This window comes from Cetorhinus maximus, chromosome 10 (assembly GCF_964194155.1).
Source record: "Cetorhinus maximus chromosome 10, sCetMax3.hap1.1, whole genome shotgun sequence".
Taxonomy (NCBI): domain Eukaryota; kingdom Metazoa; phylum Chordata; class Chondrichthyes; order Lamniformes; family Cetorhinidae; genus Cetorhinus; species Cetorhinus maximus.
The window spans coordinates 99587818-99608594 of NC_135888.1; the positions used below are offsets into that span (position 1 = coordinate 99587818).

The window sequence follows — 20777 nt, forward strand, 5'->3', positions numbered from 1 at the left end:
AGTTCATTTCTATGTATGGAATACTCCTGCAATTTTTCACCACCGCACTCTTTAGACCAGCCAATAATAACACAGCTGAGTACTTTATTGAGCACCACATCCTTGCGAGTTTCTACACTAAATTCTCTGGCAGATACTGGCATGCCATTTGTGTATGTAAAGTAACTAACAAGTGGTGTTAGATGAATCAGTCTTCATGGGAAATCTTGAAAGTACATCTGCATAAACAGGATCTGCTGACGTATGATATTTAATATCCTACTGATGGCTAATTTTATCATTTGGTCCTTTTTGTTCAAAGAACACTTTGTGCTCTCTGAGCACTTCCTCAAGGCAGTGGTATTATTACTTGACTAGTAATCCAGAGACCCAGGGTAATGCTCTGTGGACCTGTCTTCAAATCCCACCACGGCAGATGGTGAAATTTGAATTTAATAAAAATCTGAAATTAAAAGTCCAATGGTGACCATGAAACCACTGCCAATTGTCATAAAAACCCATCTGGTTCATTAATGTCCTTCCTTTAGGGAAGGAAATCTGCCACCCTTACCTGGTCTGGCCTACATGTGACTTCAGGCCCACAGCAATGTGGTTGATTCTTAAATGTCCTCTGAAATTGCCCCAGCAAGCCACTCAGTTGTATCACACCACTACAAAGACTAAAAGGAATGGAACTGGACGGAACACCCGGCATTGACCTAGGCAGCGGAAATGACAATGGCAAACTCGGCCCTGCAGAATCCTCCTTGCTAACATCTGGGGGCTAGTGCTAAAATTGGGAGCGCTGTCTCACAGACTAGTCAAACAACAGCCTGACATAGTCATAATCATGGAGACATACCTTACAGATAATGTCCTAGACACCACCATCACCATCCCTGGGTATGTCCTGTCCCACCAGCAGGACAGACCCAGCAGAGGTGGTGGCACAGTGGTGTACAGGTGGGACGGAGTTGCCCTGGGAGTCCTCAACATCGATGCTGGACCCCATGAAGTCTCATGGCATCAGGTCAAACATGGGCAACGAAACCTCCTGCTGATTACCATGTACCATCCTCCCTCAGCTGATGAATCAGTGCTCCGCCACTTGCAGGAAGCACTGAGGGTGGCAAAGGCACAGAATGTACTCTGGGTGGGGGACTTCAATGTCCATCACCAAGAGTGGCTCGAAAGCACCACCACAGACTGAGCTGGCTGAGTTCTAAAGGACATAGCTGTTAGACTGGGTCTGCAGCAGGTGGTGAGGGAGCCAGCAAGAGGGAAAAACATACTTGATCTCACCCTCACCAACCAGCCTGCTGCAAATGCATCTGTCCATGACAGTATTGGTGGGAGTGACCACCCTACAGTCCTTGTGGAGATGAAGTCCCATCTTCACATTGAGGATATCCTCCATCATACTGTGTGGCACTCCCACCATGCTAAATGGCTTAGATTTCGAACAGATCTAGCAACTCAAAACTGGGCAACCATGAGGTGCTATGGGCCATCAGCAGCAGCAGAATTGTACTCAACCACAATCTGTAGCCTCATGGCCCAGCATATCCCCCACTCTACCATCACCGCCAAGTCAACCCTTGTTCAATGAGGAGTGCAGGAGGGCATGCCAGGAGCAGCACCAGGCATATCTAAAAATGAGGTGTCAACCTGGTGAAGCATAAGTAGTAAGTGATAGAGTTAAACAATTCTACAACCAACAAATCAGATTTAATCTCTGCAGTCTTGCCACATCCAGTCATGAATGATGGTGAACAATTAAACGACTCACTGGAGGAGGAGACTCCACAAATATCCCCAGCCTCAATGATGGAGGAGCCCAGCACATCAGTGCAAAAGATAGGGCTGAAACATTTGCAACAATCTTCAGCCAGAAGTGCCAAGCGGATGATCCATTGTGGCCTCCTCTGAACGTTCCCAGCATCTCAGATGCCAGTCTTCAACCAATTCGATTCACTCCATGTGAAATCAAGAAACGGGTGAAGGCACTGGATCCTGCAAAGGCTATGGGCTCTGACAATATTCCAACAATAGTACTGAAGACTTGTCCTCCAGGACTTGCTGGCCCCTAGCCAAGAGCAGCTACAACACTGGCATCTACTCAGCAATGTGGAAAATTGCCCAGATATGTCCTGTACACAAAAAGCAGGACAAATCCAACCCGGCCAATTACCCTTCAGTCTATGATGGAAGGGGTCATCAACCGTGCTAACAAGGGGCACTTGCTTAGCAATTACCTGCTCACTGTTGCTCAGTTTGGGTTCCGCCAGGGCCACTCCGCTCCTGAGCTCATTACAGCCTTGGTTCAAGAGCTGAACTCCAGAGGTGAGGTGGGAGTAACTGCCCTTAACATCAAGGCAGCATTTGACAGAGTGTGGCATCAAGGAGTCCTAGCAAAACTGGAGTCAATGGGAATCAGGGGGAAAACTCCCCGCTGGTTGGAGTCATACCTAGCACAAAGGAAGATGGTTGTGGTTGTTGGAGGTCAATCATCTCAGTTCCAGGACATCACTGCAGGAGTTCCTCAGGGTAGTGTCCTAGGCCCAACCATCTTCAGCTGCTTCATCAATGACTTTGCTTCCATCATAAGGTCAGAATTTGGGCTGTTTGCTGATGATTGCACAAAGTTCAGCACCATTCATGACTCCTCATATACAGAAGCAGCTCATGTCCAAATGCAGCAAGATCTGGACAATATCCAGACTTGGGCTTACAAGTGGCAAGTGGGCTGACATTCGCGCCATACAAGTGCCAGGCAATGGCATTACCATTGCTGAATCCCCCACTATCAACACCCTGAGGGGTTACCATTGACCAGAAAATTAACTGGACTAGCTATATAAATAGTGCGGCTACAAGAGCAGGTCAAAGGCTAGGAATCCTGCAGTGAGTAACTCACCTCCTGACTCCCCAAAACCGGTCCACTATCTACAAGGCACAAGTCAGGAATGTGATGGAATACTCTCCACTTGCCTGGATGAATGCAGCTCCAACAACACTCAAGAAGCTTGACACCACCCAGGACAAAGCAGCCCGCTTGATTGACATTCCATCCACAAACATTCACTTCCTCCACCACCGATGCACAATAGCAGCAGTGTGTACCATCTACAAGATGCACTGCAGGAACTCACCAAGGCTCCTTAGACAGCACTTTCCAAACCCATGACCTCTAGCATCCAGAAGGACAAGAGTAGCAGACACATAGGAACATCACCACCTGGAAGTTCCCCTCCAGGTCACTCACCATCCTGCCTTGGAAATATAGTCGTTCCTTCGCTGTCGCTGGGTCAAAATCCTGGAATTCTCACCCCAACAGCACTGTGGGTGTGCCTACACCACATGGACCGCAGCAGTTCAAGAAGACAACTCACCATTACCTTCTCAAGGGCAATTAGGGATGGGCAATAAATGCTGGCCAGCCAGTGATGCCCACATCCCATGAATAAATAAAAAATAGACATACAATACTGATCCTTACTGTAAATAACGGCCCAGTTTATCTTCTTAAGTCAACTTCTTTCCATCAGGGAGACTTTGTTTCCTACTACTACCACCAACAGCAAGTACTAAGATGTATTCTCATATTCTATTCTAACACTAGAATACTGTTATTGGAATAATGAGTCAATTTCACACCAGAACCCTCCCACACTGCCCTTCCAAGATAGCAGAAATCACTGCAGCTGTAGCAATGGTGAAAGCAAGTTGTGATTCTCCGACTTTCATTTTTATTGTGTGCACTGGAATTATATCTTCAACCCTTTTACTCTCATCCTCCATGTGCTGCTTTACTTGTTGTCTGACTGAGTACAACTCTTGATCATCCTGCTCGATAATATCAACTTCTGTTTCCACATCTATCACATGCACATCTGAGGATTTTCAGACTCGTGAACTAGCTTTAGATCTACCATGACCTTGACCTTGGGCATGACCTGTGGAGCTTTACCATGACCTGGAACGTGACTGTTTTCCTCTACTCCTGCATGACACCTGGATATGACTGACTTTCCCACAGGCATAGATAGCCCCTTGACTGGAAATGAGGGCATTGAGGTGGTTGGTGGCTATGATGGTAATGGTAGCACCGACATTTCTGACTCTGAGACAGTGAACTTGGCTGCCATGGCCTGGATCTCATTGAAATCTGATGGACCTCCCTTGCCAGCTCAAAAAAAGAACTGACGTGCAATTTGCTACTATCTCTTTCTGCCACTTCCATGGCCGTGGCCTCAATCACAGGCCTCCTTCCACATCAGCTTATTGCCTTTGCTCAAAAGCTTAGCCTGAAACTTAATGTTGGTTAGGCCACCCACAGAGATGTCTCTAAGGTTGACTTTATGTTCACACCATACCCACAATGAGGAGAGAGTTTCTTTAATTCGAGTATGTAATCTGCAATAATCTCACTTGGGCAACTGCTTCTTTTCATGGAATGCAACTCTCAGTGTAATCTCATTCTTAGCCCTGCCATAATATGAATCCAGAATCTCATTAATTACAGAAAAGTCCATAGTACTGGAATGTCACGAGAAACATTGAGTAAACACCACCTCAAAAGCATCTGGCCCCATCATGATGAGAAGAACATTTACTTTATCCTCATTACCTATTTCATTCACTTTCAGCCAAATTTGTAATCCTTGTTCATAATTACACTAATCAATCCTCTTTCTTAGGATTGAATTCCCTCATTGTCCCCAAATATGCTTTCAGTGCCATTTTTAAATTATGTACCGTGCTGACTCACTGTTTACCTGAATACAATGTGCACACTTAGCAATATTTCAAACTGTTCAACCTGCTCAAAATCAACTCCAGAAGTTCCAAAAACAGTGTCACGATGTTTTTCAGTCCTTAATTGCTCAAATGAAGTGTAAAGAAGAACTCCATCCCAGCCTTATTGCCATATTTCTGTTGTGTATTGCACTGCTTTAGATTAACACATACTCAACTGCAGGCAGCCATTATTGAACTAACTTTATTTACACCTCCCTAACAGAGAGGGCAGCAGAGAGGGCAATATAACAAAATGCTCAGATCTTGCAATGTACTACATAAACCTTTACCAAAATGAATTGTCTGCTACATTATTTCCACACAAAGATAAGTTCAATAATTCCAGTCTCTAATCAGCAGTTTTAAAGCATAAAATAAGGTTACCAGGATAACTAAGAGAAACGAATAACCATACAATTCTTCTGTACTTAGTAGAATTATTGACTTCGTAGAATTCACCCCTTCAAGCTCAAATTATCTTTGATTCTTCAAAAAATACAGACTGCAAAAGGTTGATGGTCCTGTGCCAAGTTTCAGTTTAAGCAATAACATTGGAAAATGAAATTCTCAATGGGAAAAGATTGTGGCTTTACCTTTCTGCTGGTGATTGGCACGCCCGCCATCTTTGGCTATCTGAAGTGTTTTGTTGCTGAAATAAAAGCAATTAAATACTTTTATGAGATTTTATTTGAATCTTTTCTTTATACCACAAGCAGAATTTAGAAGATAGTTCTGAAACAGAAAAAAACCTTTAAACCATTTTCCTACCTTAAAACAATGACCATACTTCAAAAAGTGCTTCATTGGCTATTAAGGGATGTGCTGAGGTTGTGAAAGACGCTGCATAAATGTAAGTCTTTCTTTTTTTCTTTTTATTGATATTCATCACATGGAAGGTTGTGAATTAAACTCTTACAAACCTTAATAGTACCATAGAGTCATAGAATGGTTATAGCAGAAGGAGGCCATTCGTCCATCAAGCTCATGCCAGTTCTCAGCAAGAACAATTCAGCTAGTCCCATTCTACCTTCCTTTCCCCATATCCCCGCAATTTTTCCCCTTCAGATGCTTATTCAGTTCCCTTCTGAAAACCGTCATTAAATCTCCCTTCACTACCCTTTCCTGTCGTGCATTCCAAATTGTAATCATTCACTGCATAAAACAAGCTTTTCCACATGTAGCCTTTGATTCTTTCCCCAATCACTTTAAATCATGTCCTCTGGTTCTCGACTTTTAGCCAAGGGAAACAGTTTCTCTCTATCTACTTTGTCCATATCCCTCATGACTTTGAATACCACTATCAAATCTCCTCTCGGCCTTCTCTTCTCTAAGAGAGAACAATCCTAGCTTCTCCAATCTATTCACGTAGCTGAAGTCCCTTGTCGCTGGAATCATCCTGGCTAACCTTTTCTTTTTTAGAATTGTACCCTTTATTTTATATTGCCTCTCCTGGTTCTTCCTGTCAAAATGTTTTATTTTACAGTTCTCTAGCAAAGAAAAGCTAGCAGTCAACCATGAGGCAATTGCAGGAATGTTCACTGATGGGTGGGTTCTGCAACAAACACACTAACTGCCCCATCAGCTTTCCACCCACAGAAGTTCAATATTACCCATTGTATTGGGGGAGCTTCAACCTGTAAGGGTGGGTGGGTGTCACTGTGTGCGGGTGGTTAAAACATTAAAGAATGCCAGGAAGCCGACAGGAACCAGCTGATTCTGTATTTAACTGCAGCGTGTTCATGAGATTGCGGGAAATACCACTAGGACAGCTATTAACTAAAAGCCAGTTAACCATCTTTAACCATGGATTCTGACTTTAATGGCCAGTGCATAAGTTTCCCAGGCTTCTGGAAACTTGCTAGATTGAACTAGCTGAGAGGGCATGGGAATTGACGGGACTGTACAATTGACAGGCTGGAAAGCCTTTAAATATAGAGATATGACAGCTGCTACTTTTTCTCGGTGGAAGGCTTTTGCTCACAGGACTTGTCCTGAGAGTGTCATCGGAAAGTCATTTCTGTGACTTTGGAGTGTTTTGAGACTTCCATGCTGTCAGCTGTAGATGGGCATGGGAGCAGCTTATGCAGCTCTACCTTAGACCTCTGATGAGGAACAACATCAGCAACACCAGGAGCAGCAGGAACACGATCAGCTCCAGCCTTCACCTCAACTAGCTGCCACTCCACAGGCCACAGGGGATGGAAACAGAGCTTCAGCTCACAGGAGGTGAGCACCTCCACAACAGGCAGAGGATCATCTTTCTGAATAGGACTGAGCACCTCAGGAGGCTCCGACTCTTACATCAGTTCATTGCTGACATTTGCAGCCTCCTGGAAGAAGACTTCCTGCCAAGTGGACGAGGTGGGCATGAATTGCCAGTTGCTGCCAAAGTCACCACAGCTCTGAATTTCTTCACCTCCGGCTCCTTCCAGGGATCTGTTGGTAACATCTGTAGCATCTCACAATCTGCTGCATACAAGTGCACCTACCAAGTAACAGTTGCCACTTGCATCCATTTTGTTACTGATGAGGTCAGTCAGAATGAGAGAGCTCTTGAATCGGCTGGTCTAACTGGATTCCCACAGATACAGGGAGACATTGTCTGTACACACGTGGTCGATTAAACAGCAGTATTCATCAATCGAAAGGGGTTTCACTCCATTAGTGTTCATCTGGTATGTAATTACTGAAAAATTATTATGCATATGTGTGCAGAATCTGGATAACCCGGGCAGCTACCATTATGCCTCCATTCTGCGCCGGCTAAGTTTCCCTCAAATATTTACACCCATAAGCAGAGTCAGAAGTTGGCTCCTTGGAGACGAGGGCTCTAAGGATGTAACGGATGACATTCTTAAGAAGCCCCACCACTGATCCACAGGAAAGGGATAACAGAGGCCACAGGGATACAAGAGCATTCATTGAGCAAGCCATCAGGATGTTGAAGATGTGATGAAGGTGCCTGGCCAGATCTAGGGGCAGCTTTCAGTATTCACCAAAAAGGCTGTGCAGGATGATGGTGGTGTGCTGTTCCATGTACAACATAGCAGAGCAGAGAGGACTGAAGCTGCAGAAAGAGGAAGTGGAGGAGCAACAGGAGGAGTAGTATCAGGAGGAGAAGCCTTATGTGGTCAAGGTGTCTGCAGCCACTCATTTAGCTGCCATTGATGCTCAAGACAGACCCATTCAAGCATTCTTCAATTAATCTGAGGCAGTGCAGCTGGGCACAATTCTGAACCCACTATTGCCCAGCCCCATCCCCCAGCACCAAGCATTCCCACAGTCAACAAGCACCCTTCTCACTGATACCCATTGCTCATCTTCTATTCTGGTCATACCATTATCCTCAAGGCTGAAGCCACTTGGCAGGTGACAGTCAACCGAAGGGATGCTGGACAATGGAGTTTTGAAAAAGGTTTATGGTGTATAAGAATTGACAATAAGGGCTTCAACTTCATGCCTGAATTGGGTCAGCAAAGAGGCGGGGAACAAAAGGCACCAACGTCATACGAACATACATACAAACATACGAATTAGGAGCAGGAGTAGGTCACTTGGTCCTTCGAGCCTGCTCCACCATTCAATGAGATCATGGCTGATCTGATTGTAACCTCAACTCCACATCATTCCTGCCTACCCCCAATAACCTTTCACCCCCCTTGCTTATCAAAGATCTATCTGGCTCTGCCTTAAAAATATTCAAAGACTCTGCTTCCACCACCTCTTGAGCAAGAGAGTTCCAAAGGCTCAACCCTCTGAGAGAAAAACTTTCTTCTCATCTCTGTCTTACATGAACGACCCTTTATTTTTAAACTGTGACCCCTAGTTCTAAATTCTCCCACAAGAGGAAACATCCTCTCCACATCCACCCTGTCAAGACCACTCAGGATCTTATATGTTTCAATCAAGTCACCTCTTACTCTTCTAAACTCCAGTGGATAGAAGCTTAGTCTGTCAAATCCTTCCTCATAAGAAAACCCACCCAATCCAGGTATTACTTTAGTAAACCTTCTCTGAACTGCTTCTAAAGCACTTACATCCTTCCTTAAATAAGGAGGCCAGTACTGTACACAGTACTCCAGATATGGTCTCACTAGTGCTATGTTTTATTGAAGCATAACCTCCCTACTTTTGCATTCAATTCCACTCGCATTAAATGACAATGTTCTGTTAGCTTTCCTGATTACTTGCTGTACCTGTGATTCATGCACCAATGTGTCACAATGCCCCACCAACATTCCCAACCCTGCTGATTTTTGTGGGGGCAGTGGGGACAGGAAAGTGAAGTCACCTGCACCATTAATTGGGTGCATTTAAATAATCAAGCAGCTCCTTAAGAGCTTGCCTTCTAAGGTCCCAAAACTTTCACGGGGGCAGATGGCCTTTGGGGGCTGAATTAAGCTGAAAAGCTGCAGCCAGCGGAACAGGGTCACTGTGATATATTGCAACATCTGAGCATTTATTGCCCTCTCTGCTGCCCTCTCTGTTAGGGAGGTGTAAATAAGGTTAGTTCAAGAATGGCTGCTTGTGGTTGAGCATGGGTTAGTCCTACTCAATACACAACAGAAAGATGAACATGAGGCCGGGATATAATTTTCTTTTACATTTATTTTCAGAAATTATGGACTGAAAAACATTGTGAAACGTTTTTGCAACTCCTAAAGTTGATTTTGAGGAAGTTTGAAAGACTGCTCCGTGAACACATTCTGTTCAGGTACACAGTGACTTAGCATGGTGAGTAATTTAAAAAAATGGCACTGAAGACAAGTTTGGGGACAATGGAGGAATTCAGCCCTAACAAAGCAGACTGGTGTAATTATGAACAAAAGGTTTACATTTGGCTGAAAGTGAATAAAATAGGAGATGAGGATGAAGTAAATGTTTTCTTCACCATGATGAGGCCGGATGCTTTTGAGGTGGCATCTAATGAATGTTGCCAGTGACATCCCAGTAATAATGACGATTCTGAAAGTAATGAGATTCTGGACTCATATTACGGCATGACTAAGAATGAGATTGCACTGAGAGTTGCATTCCATGAAAGGAAGCAGTTGCCACGTGAGACTGTCGAAGATTACATTCTTGAATTTAAAAATGTCTCTCTTCACTGTGGTTATGGCGTGAACTTAGAAATCGACCTTAGAGACACATTTGCAGGAGGCTTAACGAACAATAAGCTTCAGGCCAAGCTTTTGAGGAAAGGCAATAAGCTGATATGTAAGGAGGTCTGTGGTGAGGCCATAGCTATGGAAATGGCAGGGAGGGTTGCAAATTGTAAGGGAGTCCTTTGCTTCACCTGGCAGAGGAGGACCACTAGATTTCAGTGAGATCCAGGCCAAGGCAGCCAAGTTCACTGTCTCAGAGTCAGAAATTTAGATGCCATGGTAGCCACCAACCATCTAAATTCCCCCATTTCCAGTCAAGGTGCTATGCCTGTGGGAAAGTCAGTCATATCCTGACATCATGCAGGAGTGGAGGAAAACAATAATGCTCCAGTTCATGGTAAAGCTCCCTGTTGCAGCCATGCCCCAGGTCTAGGTCATGGTAGATCTAAAGCTGGACCATGAGTCTGGAAATCCTTGATTGTGCATGTGATAGATGTGGAAACAGAAGTTGATATTATCGAGCAGAAAGATCAAGAGTTGTGCTCAGTCAGAGAACAAGAAAAGCAGCACATGGAAGATGAGGGTAAAAGGGTTGAAGATATAATTCAAGCGCCCTCAAAAATGAAAGTCGGCAATTCATAACTTGCTTTCATCACTGATACAGCTGTAACAGTGTCTGTTCGGAAGGAGAATACAAGAAATTGCTATGTCACATTCCCTTACATAAAACTGGTGTGAAACTGACTCATAATTCCAATAACGGTATTCCAGTTTTGGCAAATTTAGTGTTAGAGTGGAAAGTGATAATATATCCTATTACCTGCCACCTGTAGTAGTAGTCGGGAACAAAGAAATTGGCTTAAGAAGGTGCAGTAAAACTAGGCTGAATTATTTAGAGCAGGGATTAGTAAGAGTACATCTTTCATTGAGGAAGTGCTAAAAAAGCACAATGCAGTCTTTGAACAAGGAGGACAAAATGATAAAATTAGCCATTAAATATTGCAAGGCAGCAGATTATGCTCATGTAAGAAAATCTTGGGAATGAGAACATGCTGATTTCTTTGAAGTGGAAGGGAAATAGTACTTTGTTTTGGTCGATAGCTAAAGCAAGTGGATAAATGATGGGTTTATGCCCAATACCACAAGTGCCAAAACTATTAAGGTTTTTGAGAAGTTGGTTTGCAATTTATGGATTTCCAGAGGTATTGTTGTCAGATAATTGTCCACAATTTTTATCAGAAGAGTGAAATATTTCTCAGTAAGAATGTAGTCAAGCACACTCTAATACCATTATATAACCCAGCATTGAATGGTGCTACAGAAAGAATTGTACAGATTGTGAAGAGGTCTTTGCAGTGATATTTGCTTGGTGACAAGCTAAGCAGTAATCTCTATGTTTCTCTTTGACAAAGGCTAAACAATTTTGTAAGATTATTCTCTTACAGAATAGTCACCTTATGAACTAGGACAAGGTTTAGTTTGCTTAAGCCTGATGACAATAGCAAACTAAGGGAAAAGCAAGACAAAGTGGAGATGAATCATGATATATGCAGCACGAATCCTAGAGAGTTCAGTGTTGGTTGGAAGGTCATGGTGAAAAACCATCAAGACGATAAGGAGAAGTATGTTCTTGGAGTTTTTGTAGAGAGACTAGATATACTTATATATCTAGTGAAGATTGGAGAGAGACTCTGTCGGTGTCATTTGGATGTATGCTTGAAAGAGGAAACCTGACAAAGGGAGAGCATGAGAAACCTCCTATAGTCCAACTCCCTCTTACAGCCCAAAGTGAAAGTTAGGAAGAAAGTGAAAGTCAAAAAGAAACCAAAAGTTTTCGGTATCACAAAATTCACTGATAGAGCAAAGTGTATCAGGGTCTTTGATTGGCAAATCAATCAATGCCATAGTCCCAACCATGAAGTGGAGTTGGTAGTTAAAGTCAAAGTTTAGATTTGGCACCGTCAGAGATGTTGAGAGAACGGAGTCAAGCTAATGGAAATGGAAGGAGACACCCAGACAATAAGAGAATTAAGCCAGATAGGTTAATTGACAGTATGTAAGAACGGAAAAGAAATAAATTGTTCTTTTCATTATTTCTTGTTAAAATATATTTTTGTTAAAGACATACTGGTGTTCAGGAAATGCATTTTTTAATGTGTAAATTACTCTGGCAGCATCAGTCATATATGTTTTGTTTGCGATTACAGGAAAAAGAAACATTCAACCTGTTAAATTTCAGATACTGTTGATATTGTTGACTGGTTTAAGTCATACTGTATTCTGGGTAATTATAAACATGTATCATTTTACATTTTAATGTATAAGTTTTTTGGGGTAGGGAGGGAGTGTATTATATTGCAAGATCTGAGCATTTTGTTATATTGCCTTCTCTGCTACCCTTTCTGTTGGAGAGGTGTAAATAAAGTTAGTTCAATAATGGCTGCCTACAGCTGAGCATGTGTTATCCTTACTCAATGTAATACACGACAATTGGCAGCATGGATTATAAAAAGTGCCCAAAGCTTTGAAGAAAATCTATTCCACAGCAATGAAATTTTAATAACATCAACATTGCCCTGCCCTATACTGGGTTCCAGCTCTCCGTCTATCTCGCTCAATTTGAGGATTCAGATGCTTTCATTTTTTTTTCATTCATTTTTTAAACCATGGCAGTTAAATCAATGGCCGCCAAGGCAGATTGTGGCCACTTCCCTGGTATCCTGCTTCTATTCCTGCTCCCTTGACCACTAATTAGCCACCACTCACAATCCTTCACCAACTGAGCCCTCACCTCCACCAAAATTGGAAGCTTTGTCTGATTCCTGTTGGCGTTGGGTTTTTGGCCAGAGACAAACCCGCTTCCCAAATCCTGCTTCCTCAGCCAAAACCTGGCCCAAAAAGTGACAACTTAACTGAATGTTAAACATAAAGTAATTTTCTTTTTGGAACTACATAGCCTTTCTCTTCCTTTTCCTATTACAGCTATGTGTTGCTACCCCTGTGACATCAACAGTGCTAGAGGCAGGCCATTCAAATGTCAACCCCTTCACTCTGATTTCCCAGCCTTTTCCTGCATGTACTCCTCAGTACTCTCTGTCAAGGCACCTCCTCATGCCCCCATCTGACCAGCCACCACTGGCACTCATCCTTATCTTATTGTCACCTTACACACATCCCTCATAGTGATCCTGCCCAAATGTTGTTATTCCGTCCTTCCAATGCATTTGAGACTTTTCGGTTCCACTGGCTTCTTGTCTGCCAAGCATCTGCTAAGCCTTTCTCACAAGGTAAAATTGTGGTGTGCAGCTCATCACTACAATCTTTTCCACTTTATTGGGAGTGTACTGTAAGACTTTCCCCTTTTCAGAAACCTAACATGAGCCTGCAGCACTCCAAAGTTCCTTTCCACCATCTGCCATTTTGTGATGTTTGTCACTTGTACCTTAACTCTGCAATATTGTTTGTGATGCAGAATGGTGTCATCAGCCACAACATCACAGAATGTGATCTTGCCCCCCCCAGATCCATCCACCTTCATGCACTGTTCCTCACATCTGGCTTCCTCCTCCATAATAAAGCAGAATAGGGGAATTCCCAGCGGAAAGGCCATTTAAATCCTTTGATCTCCTGAATGCATTGTGTTATGAATACATCTAATTTGATGATTCACATGTTTTAGGAGCAAAACCTTGATGTTGGGATTGATGTTTTAAATATAAGATAATGGAAGCACCTGGTTTGGGAAACTGGTAAACAAAGCCGAAAGTAATTACAATTCAAAGGATGGTCCATGTTAACTTAAAGGGATTAGAGTTAGAAGCATGAAAACAGTAAATGGCAGGTGAGATCATTTAGCTAGGGAACTGAAGACAGTGGGCTGAATCTTCTGGTTGACGTGCGGGTGGCGGAGTCCGCACGTCAGCGCTTAAAATGTCGCGCGCTGACATCGCACGAGCGTCCCCACATCAGTGTGCGGCATCGCGATATTTAGGTTGGCGGGCGCGCTATGCAGCACGACGCATGACCGCCACTAATTAAAGGCCTTGTTAAGGCCATTAAGTCACCAATTGACCAGGATTTTGAGGGGCCCGTGTGAACTTCGGCTCGGCGCACGGGCCCAATGGGCAGGCGGGTAAGTGATTTTTTTAACAAACCTCATCCACTGGCGGGATGAGGTTTGATTTCGGATTTAAAAAAGTTTATTAAAGTTTTTGTGCATTTCATTAACATGTCCCATCTCGTGTGACATTTTCACATGAGGGGGACATGTTAACGATTTTTAAATTTTTCTATTTTTAATGTTTCACCACCTTTCAGTGATCTCCCTGAGGCACCATTTAGCCACAGGGAGATGTGCGCTCTTTCGTGCGCATGTGCAAAAGAGTGCACTCTCGCAGTTGGGGAATCCCCCCCCCCACCGCCCCCCCACCCCGGCCCCACCCCTGCACAGGAAGCGCACAGTGCTTCCCATCGGGCGACACGCTGGGCAGGCCTTAATTGGCCCGCCCACGTAAATTGGCAGCAGGGCCCGTTTTGGCAGCAGCGATCGGCTGCTCGCCCACCATTGAGTCGGTCGGGCCCAGCCGCCCATCAAGGGAAAAATTCAGCCCAGTAAGTCTGACGAAAATTGCTGTTTTTGTTAGAAATATGAATTGTTGATCAAATAAAGCAAAGGATAAACAAGGGAAGGGTTTAAAATATCCATATTCTTTTCAGATCAAAGGACACATTTGGGAATTGAAGTTAATTAACTGAAATATCCATCTGGGACATACCAGGTGGGCCACATTGCTGTGGAGCTAGATTGCAGAGAGGCAGTCCTTTGTTCTGGGGTTTTTCTGTGTGTTTTCTCACAGAAATAGTTAGTCAGATTAAAGGGATGTGAAAAGGCATTTGTGCAAATGCCAGCGGCCACAACAAGGAGCATAGAAGCAATTAGGATTCAGGGGTTTTCTTGATCTGGAGTTACTAAACAGGAATTGCAAGTGGGGCACATGCTCAGAATGAAAAGTCCAAGTGCCTCAGTAATTAAAATTGTCAGATCTGGCTGGTAAAACTAATGGAAAAGATCAGCAGTGGAATTCTTGCAGAGAGATAGAGTTCTGAAAGACTAAATACCAGACTGGGAAACTGAGGAGAATTAAAGTGAATTCCTAAGAGCTGTGGCACACCTTGATTGGGACTCAGGAGAAGTGAAGGAACCCTCAAAATCCTGTAATGTATTGGGAAACTCTTGGGTGGAATTAAAAACCAAATAGGAAGTGGTCTGTTGAGATTTTCCGGCTTAAATAAAAAGGGTTTACGGGAGCCTTAAGTTAGTAGAACTAGATTTATTTAATTCTTGTACAGTAAAGGATTTTGTTTAAAACGTGAATTCTTGTGATTCTTTCAGTTAATAACTGGGAATTTCAAATTTCTTTTTAAAAGTTAATGGCCTACCTCGAGATCATAACAATTGAAAGAGGTGAGGGTCCTGAAAGTATTGCCTTCAGAAACCCACTGGACTCTGGACAGTAGAATTGGCAAAACAGAAGGCCTCAGCAACAGGAGAGTAAAGGCAAAAATCAGTGATGATTAATTCTAGAGATGAATCTTCACAGCTTCAAGCATTCTCCCAGGCTGAGAATCATGTGAAAACTATAAAACATGGACTATCAGGTTATCAAAGCCCTTCCTGCAATAAGAATTTTCAGTCAAAGTGGTGTAAGCAAGAAAAATGTCATAAATCCAAGAAATTTGCAATTTTCTTGTCTTGAATGGAGTGGAGCTGTATTAATCAATTCATCTCTATTTTGGCAAAGGTTTTGATGGAGTGGGAATAGTAACTCACTTAAACTTTAAGTACCTTGGACTTTTGGGTTGGAAAACGTGTTCCCACTAAACTGCTGACCACCCAACTTCCCTTCCTCGCTCCCATGTTAGCTGATATTGTTAACAATTCACTCTTCTTGGATACTGTCCTGCTCATAATCAGGTCTGCCATAATCAACTCTCTTTAAAAATAAAATCAACCCTTGACTCCTCCATCTTTGCAAACTATATCCCATCTGCAACTGCCCTTTCCTCTCCATAAATCTTGAAAGTGTTGTCACCTCCCAAATCTGTGCTATCTTTCTGGGACTCCATGTTTAAAACCCTCCAATTAGGTCTCTGCTATAGTACCAAAATGGCTCTCATCACAAACGATATCCTATGTGAATGTGACAAAGGTAAATGATCCGTCCTCATCCTCTCGGTTTATCTGCAGGCTTTGACACAGTTGATTACATAACCCTCCTCCTGTGTCTCTCCACTGTCACCCAGCCAGGTAGGATTGCCTTTCCCTGGTTCCATTCTTATTCATCAAGTTGTATCCAGAGAAATGAGCTACAATGGCTTCCTTTCCCATTCCACACCATTACCTCTGGTGTCCCCCAAGGATCTATCCTTGGTCCCCCTATTTCTCATCTACATGCTGCCCCTTGGCGACACCATCCAAAATCACATCAGATTCCACATGCATGCTGACAACACCTCACCACCATCTCTCTCAACTACTCCACTGTTGCTAAATTGTTAAATAGCGTATCCAACACCCAGTACTGGATGAGCAGAAATTTCCTCCAACTAAATATTGTGTAGGTTGAAGCCTTTGTCTTTGGTATGCACCACAGTCTCTGTTCCCTAGCCATCAACTCCATCCATTTACCTGGCCACTGTCTTAGGCTGAAGCAGACTGTTTGCAACCTTGGTGTCATCTTTGACTCCGAGGTGAGCTTTTGACCACCTATGTGCATAATCAACAAGATCACATATTTCCACCTCCATAGCATTGTCTGACTCAGTCCTTGCCTCACTTCATCTGCAGCTGAAACACACATTCATGCCTTTGTAACCTCTAGACTTAACTATTCCAACGCACTCCTGGCCAGTCGCCCAATTTCTACCCCCCATTAACTTGAGGTCATCCAAAACTCTGCTGCCAGTGTCCTAACTCACACCAAGTCGCATTCATCCATCACACCTATTCCCGCTGACCTATGTTGGCTCCAGGTCACGCAATGTCTTGATTTTAAAATTCTCATCCTCATTTTCAAGCCCCTTCATGGTCTGACCTCTCCCCATCTCTGTAATCTCATCCAGCTGTACAACTCTCTGAGGTACCTGCAATCCTCCAATTCTGGCCTCTTGGGCATCCCCAATTTTAACTGCTCCACAATTGGTGACTGTGCCTACACCTTCCATGGCCCCAAGCTCTGGAATTCCCTCGCTAAACCTGTCCGCCCTCTTCCTTTCTCCGTTCCTTTAAGAGTCTCCTTAAAGCCTACCGCTTTGACCAAACTTTTGGTCATCTGCCCTAATATCTCCTTATGTAGCTTGGTGACAATTTTTTCCTGTGTAACACCTTGGGATGTTTTATTATGTTAAGGGTGCAGTATTAATACAAGTTGTTGTTGAAAAGGGAACTAATGATATAGATATAACATTCCAGTGGCAGATGTTTCTAACAGATTTCTGCCTATAATCTAAGGCAGGCCCATAGTTTGTAACAGTTGATTAACAAATAAAATTTGACTTTACAAAGGGCACATGACTCTTATCTTGTTGTGAGTTTTAAATATGAAAAATAGTCACTGTGTTAGCCTATTCAGCAGCCTCTGACTGAAACTTATCTGTTGCTGAATTTTAACTGAGATAGTGTTGCTGATGCTCGAATTACCACAAACATGGATCATATTGTACCCGTCCCTCCACAGTCAACCGAGTGTTATATGTAGCACTAGTGGAAGAGGAAATGGAACATTTTGCTTGATGTAAAAGAAAATATTGAGCGTACTATGTTTCTGTTCTGGGAAACTGTTTGCTGATTGTATCACTGCAAATGTAATTACTTTTAGCTTTTGGTGCACGTTAGGTGATTCAAGGTGACTGGATTTTAGACTACAGAGTTAATTCAGCAAATGAACATGATATAATAGAGCCTGTTCAGGGTAATTAAATAGGACACATTTTGCAGAAAAACAGAAATAACCTTGTCATTTCTGTATTCTGCTATAATGGAATACTGACATGGAACTTCGATTTGTCTGATAACCAGGAGCAGAACTGAATCTTTTATCAATCCTCCCAATATAGTCTAATATTCATGTTGTTTTTGTTTAACAGAAATAAATTGTGTACATAGTGTCCTCACTGTTCTCCAACAACAGCAATTACAGTAGCACTTTTGAACTGGCACAGCATATCACCGATAGCAACAGCAGTCATGGACAAATGTTGTGGCTATAGTTAGATTTCCCTAATGCAGCACTGACATTATAACTTACAGCCAAGTATTTTGTTACTCATTGGAATGGAGACTATTATAGTCTATGAAGTCATACTCCATGCTATTATCGCAGATTTAACAATGTATGTAGTTACATTGATTGATATTATGGAAAAAATAATTTGCATACTTCTTAGAATCCATTTTGCCGTATATTTAAATAAGCACCTTGGGGCTCTTGAAAATTAATTCAACAGATAGCACAATGTCCCATTCTCTTTACATTGCACTGGCTGTTATTAGCTTTGCACTGCTCAACTCATGGGCCAGGATTTTTCCTATGGCGGGCGGGCTGGGCGGGAGCGGGTGGGGGTGGGTGCGGAGCCGATTGCCGCCTGCGATTGGCTCCGTGCCGCCATTTTATGTGGCCGGTAGTGCTCAGCGCTACCTGTGCGGGCGGGGGGAGGAGGGAGAGTCGAGGCCAGCGCTCTTTCGCACATGCGCACAAAGGAGCGCATCAATCTCCCTGAGGCAGCTCCGTGCCTCAGGGAGATTGAATGGATATTAAAATAATTAAAGAATTGATTTGAAAATTTATTTAAACGTGTCCCCTCATGTGTGTCACAAGAGTGGGGACATGTTTTTATATTTATGAAACTTTATTTATTTATTTAATAAAAGCTTCAGGAAACCTCATCCGTGAAGGCTGCTTGGGCTCTCCGCCTGCCCGCCAATCTTAAGGTTGGACAGGCAGCGTTCACAAGTGGCTCAATTGATTTCTTAATGGCCTTAATAGGCTGTTTAGATTTTGGTGGGCGCACAGCCGACTCTGGTGTGCGCCTGCCGAACAAAATATTGCGATGGCACGCGATGAAGTCAGGACGCATGCCTGACGTCATTACGCGTCGGCGTGTCAGGCCTGCCCCCGCACGCTGACCGGAAAATTCTGCCCCATGTATCTGTATCATAACTCCATCCACCTGACTTGGCTCCATAACTCTTAATACCTGAGCCCAGGGGGTCTGCAACCTGCAGCTCCAAAGCTGCATGTGGCTCAATAAAGGACTTGTGCAGCTCCTAACTTTGACTGGTCAAACCCATTTTGATGGTAATTAAATGGTTGTTTTGATTTTTTAGAACCTTTATAAATGTTGTACTTGTGAGAAACTATCGTTCAATTAAGAACATATTTTAAATAAAAACCTTTAAAATGTTGTTGAAATGTGTTTCTGTCTTGTTTTTTCACTATTATTAGCATTTGAGTAACAGCATTGAGGCTCCTAAAATTTTTGACTCAATTTAAAATAATGGCCCCTCCTCCTAGCCTAAGAAATTTAACACCTCTTTTACTTGATCTTTTTACCTAGGCTTCGAATATTCCCTTTAAGTACCTGCTTTTTACAAACTGGAATACCATAGTAAATTTGGAGTGGATTTTTATTTGATCATGGCAAACTGAATTCGGCATATTTAGTGCACCAATGTGCATACTCTTTGTCCTTTTCACAGCTGTGCTATAAGGATTGCAAATGATACTGCATCTGCGAGGATAAATCTTGCAGCAAGTACCAATGTCTCAGCCTATGAATGCAATATCTGACGCTATACTGAGTTTGGAATGTCCTAGGATCAGTCCCCAGGCTAAGTTAACTGATCTCAGTTTTCATGGCACTACAAAAGACTAGAGAAAGGCAAAGTCAGCGTCGGGTTGTTAATTTCTAATTGGTCACCAGCAACATCTGCAGGAAAGCACAGATGTTTGGAAGTCAGTAGAGAAAAGACTGAGAAGTATTGGTGAGATGCTGGAGAGCAGCAGCATTGTGTAGCCGTACCCAGGAAAGAGGAGAATAATAGAAATCTTTTTCATTCTGCGGTAAAACACAGGGATACTTGCTGCCTGGATATAAAACTGGCCAGCTGATTTACTCCAGTGTCTCCTCAAGGCTGCAGAGTAATCAAATTGCAAGAATGTTTGTGCTGAACTGGTGTCGCTGATGGGTCCTGTCAGCTGCTGGTCACCGGATAGAATAAAGATAGTGATTGCTCTCCTTTCCTGTCTGTCAGCTCACAAATCACACTTGATGCTAATGCTTGCCCATCAGCCCCATCATTGTTGCATCAATATCAATATTAATAATGTAAGAACTTTTTACATTCAAAATAAAAAAAATTTACAGGGATTATACATCATTGATGTTTACTGTAGAAGATAAATGTTCAAAAATATATACTCCATTGACACATGCCAATGTCACTATCAAACAACAAAAATGACGGGCAGGAAAAGGACCATCTAATCCATCCAGCCTGGCCCCCACAGCCCTGATGTATGAAGCACCATGATTAGACACCCCCCCATCCACCACCAGCCAGGAAGGGTCATAAAAAGGCAAAAATCCAAGGCCAATTTGGGGAAAAAAATTATAGAAATTTCATCTCTGGTCCATTTAGGTAATCCTAACCAGTCCAGGAATCCACAGTGACCAGACTTAGATGGTTTGTATTTCCTCTACCTTTTATAAAAAGTAATCTCTGCCTCTGGACCAGAAACTCCAGGTCTGTTTTCAGACAGTTAGCACTCACTGCACAAGCTGGCAACTTGTTCCAAAGGTCTACTATCCTTTGGGAAAAGAGGAACAGCCTAA

The 20777-nt window shown here is 43.0% G+C and overlaps 1 protein-coding gene across 6 annotated transcripts in view; it reads right to left on the reverse strand.

The window, feature by feature from the left end:
* Positions 1-20777, reverse strand: part of LOC144685870 (myotilin-like) — a 140923-nt gene that overhangs the window by 17931 nt on the left and 102215 nt on the right. For all 6 annotated transcript variants that reach the window (XM_078550856.1, XM_078550857.1, XM_078550855.1 and 3 more), the window contains one exon: positions 5373-5428. In XM_078550856.1, the coding sequence (XP_078406982.1) occupies positions 5373-5428 (56 nt within the window). The remainder of the gene's footprint in view (positions 1-5372; positions 5429-20777) is intronic.